At 44.9% G+C, this 3,002-nt stretch overlaps 1 protein-coding gene across 1 annotated transcript; it reads right to left on the bottom strand.

Annotated features, from left to right (window-relative positions):
* Nucleotides 1-670: 670 nt before the first annotated feature.
* On the bottom strand, nucleotides 671-2,004 carry LOC135433903 (brachyurin). Its single transcript, XM_064690194.1, is given in 2 exon segments — nucleotides 671-1,252; nucleotides 1,255-2,004. Coding segments are annotated over 2 exon segments (945 nt in total). The 5' UTR covers nucleotides 1,728-2,004; the 3' UTR covers nucleotides 671-780.
* Between the last annotated feature and the right edge of the window lie 998 nt (nucleotides 2,005-3,002).

Raw genomic sequence — 3,002 nt, 5'->3', positions numbered from 1 at the left:
AGATCTGGCATTTTGGACCCCTCAAATTTAGGCAGCTTACAGCTAAGGCATTACAACATGCACACAATATGTAAACGGAGATTTGAGCTCGTGTCCTTCATAGTGCACATGCCCTCATTATTTTAGTACTTTCAGAACAGAAATCAGTGAGACTTCGTGCCGCATTTACTGGTATCAAACGACTGTCTGTCAATAATTGATATTATTTATAAAAATAAACCACAGTTGCGCTTAGCTGACCACAACAATTGTTTTCGGTCATTCGCATTTATCAACAGTCGCCGCGTGATTGCGCGAGCTGAGACTTTGATTTGCTTTTTCCAAAGGGGTTGGCACACGAATTCAGGGGGTTTGAACTGGCAAATGGAAGTGCACTTGATTGGCAATTGAAAATGCTCAATTAAAGGCGATTAGCAAATGTGCAGAATATGAAAAAAGTCAGCAATTGCGAAATTAGCTGCGATTCAAAAGAAAAAAGTTCGATTGGCTTTACTTTTTTTTTGTTTTTGGTGCCATTTTTATGGTCATGTTGTCAAGTATTTGGCTGCCATTTGATTGTTTGTTTTAATGTTTTTTGGATTGTTATTTATAGCTGACAATTTCCATTTGGCAGCAAAGAGCCCATAAAATGGCACCCCAAGGCAAAGTAAAACTCTGTCCGTGGACTCGATTTCATTGTTAGTGTTAAACTAATTGGTTTTATTGTCAGGACATGCCAGCCAGCCAGCCAGCCAGAGTCCTGGCTATATTGTTAAGCAATTAATGGCCAACAATTAGGCGTTAATTGCATTTAGTTGACTGTTGACTGCTGCTCTGTTCGCTTGCCACGCCCACGCCCATGGCCGTTTCGCCCGCAATCCAGTCCAAATAGGCAGCGACGCGCGTGTAGACAGTCGGCGCGCCCAGCTCACAGCCCGTTGTGCTGCCAAATGCGGTTACTCCAATCAAATAGCTGATGTTGCGCCACAGATAGACCAATGGACCACCGGAATCTCCCTGGCAGCTGCCGCGTCCATTTCGCCCGTCCGTGCAAATGTGACGTCGCGTGCTAACCAAACCGGGCAGAAAGTTGCAAATGCATAGCTCCTGCTCCAGCACCGGCACATCCACATAGTGCAGCAAATTGGACTCCCCCTCGAACGGTGACTGGTTATTCAGCTCATCATCATCCCCCAGGGCGCCCCAGCCGGAAGTGCTCACCAATTGACCCTCCAACAGGGGCGGCTGCATAAAGTCCAGCGCCAAAGCAATCGGACCCCAAAGCCCGGATAGCCGGGATAAACCTTGAAGTTCGGCTGTTGCACCTCAAACACCTGACCGGCAACTGCGGCATCTGCATATGTATTGCTGCCCAGATAGACGCCTGCACTCTCCGCATCGAGCAGGCAATGCGCCGCGGTCAGCACAAACTCCAGGCTGATGAGCGAGCCGCCGCACTGCCGGCCGTCGCCCTGGCGCAGCCGGAGTAGCAGTCCCGCCTGGTAGGGAAACATGCCCGGCTCGGCCAGTTCGCCGCGTGCGATGCGTGTGCTCACCGCTGGCTGCTCCTGTTGCTCCTCGGGCAGCTTATACTTCTCGCACAGACGCTGCCAGCGCTCGTAGCCCAGCTGCCAGCGTATGGACATCAGTTCCTCCTCCCGATCCGGGCTGGCATCGTGCTTAGTGCTCCACGCCTGCGCCAGGCCCAAGACGGCCAGACAGAGCTGCCAGGCGTGCGGGTAAAGCATCTCAGTGCTGCTGAGTGTGCTCTTCACTCGAGTAGTTTGTTGTTTTTATAGACACGGCACGTGTCCGGGCCCCTTGGTTAATTGAATTTGCGAATTACACGCCGAGACACACAGAAAATCAGCAGCTGTTTGGCATTCAATTTTAGCCAGTTTCATGTAATTGCCACACGTTTCAGCGATTATGTTGCTTAGGCCTTCGTCTTTAACTACAACAAAAGACAAGTCGGACAAGTGTTCTAGCCGAGGTAGATACCCTGCACACAGCTTCGTGCTGTCTTAGCATACGTTCGTACTCAATTCTAGCCGTACTGTACACATCTGATTTACACGCCAACAACATTTTTCCATCTTGAATAACTACTAACTTCTAAAAAAATAAAGTATAAACCTAATCAAATTCTCAAAGCTTAAATAATACATCTAAATGTGTGGGTATATCAATGATTTTCAGCCTATCTACAATAAGACCCGATCTTTATTGAATTTCACGGGCTTAAATGTGACATCCAAATATGTGTAAGAATTCATAGATGGGAATATTCTTCATCTCTGTGTTTTCTTCTTCTTGCTCTCAAAATCTCTGAGACATAGATTAAAAATAGGTCAAGCTAAAATCGATATATATCGATATTCTGGAAATGCTTGAGTTATCGATATATTTAATCGACACTTTAAAATGAAACTCTTCAGCTCTTATACTTTCTAGTCGTATAGTCCCTATATAATAGAGCTGGAACGTATATAGATATACACAAATACCTTCCGAATATGTTTTTCATCTCCTTCTACAGGCAATATACCCATTTTCACTAGAAACAGGGTATTAACTATATGTATGTAACCCTCAACAGCAGCATTTCCATACGTATTGAATAGAACTTGTCTTCGCTGCAGTTGGGTTAATTACACGACGGCTCATTGAGGCGGCTTTCAATTGCATGCCTTAACCCCTGATTTGGTGGTGGTTTTAGCAGCATTTATCAACGCTTTGCTTATTGTTTATTGTATTTTATTTAATTTCCTTTGTATGCCATAAAATAGTACCAGACACTGAAAATGGTTGCTCCAATCGTAAACGCATTATATTATATATATGAGTTTTTATTTAATGAATGATATCGCGGGGAACTAATCAATGGGTTTTGAGAGCCTATCGTCTGTTTACATTGTTTTGGTTCCGGGTATAATTGAGTAATGCTTTTATCAGACAGTGCAGCAGACAATCTCGAAATATATATATTTCAAGTATTCGCTAACACGAGCAATCGAATGCTT

This window comes from Drosophila montana, unplaced genomic scaffold (genome assembly GCF_035044405.1).
Source record: "Drosophila montana isolate Dmon_TW-CO22-7 unplaced genomic scaffold, ASM3504440v1 contig_3240_1, whole genome shotgun sequence".
NCBI classification, from domain to species: Eukaryota; Metazoa; Arthropoda; class Insecta; order Diptera; family Drosophilidae; genus Drosophila; species Drosophila montana.
This window is presented reverse-complemented; position numbering and strand designations above follow the sequence as displayed.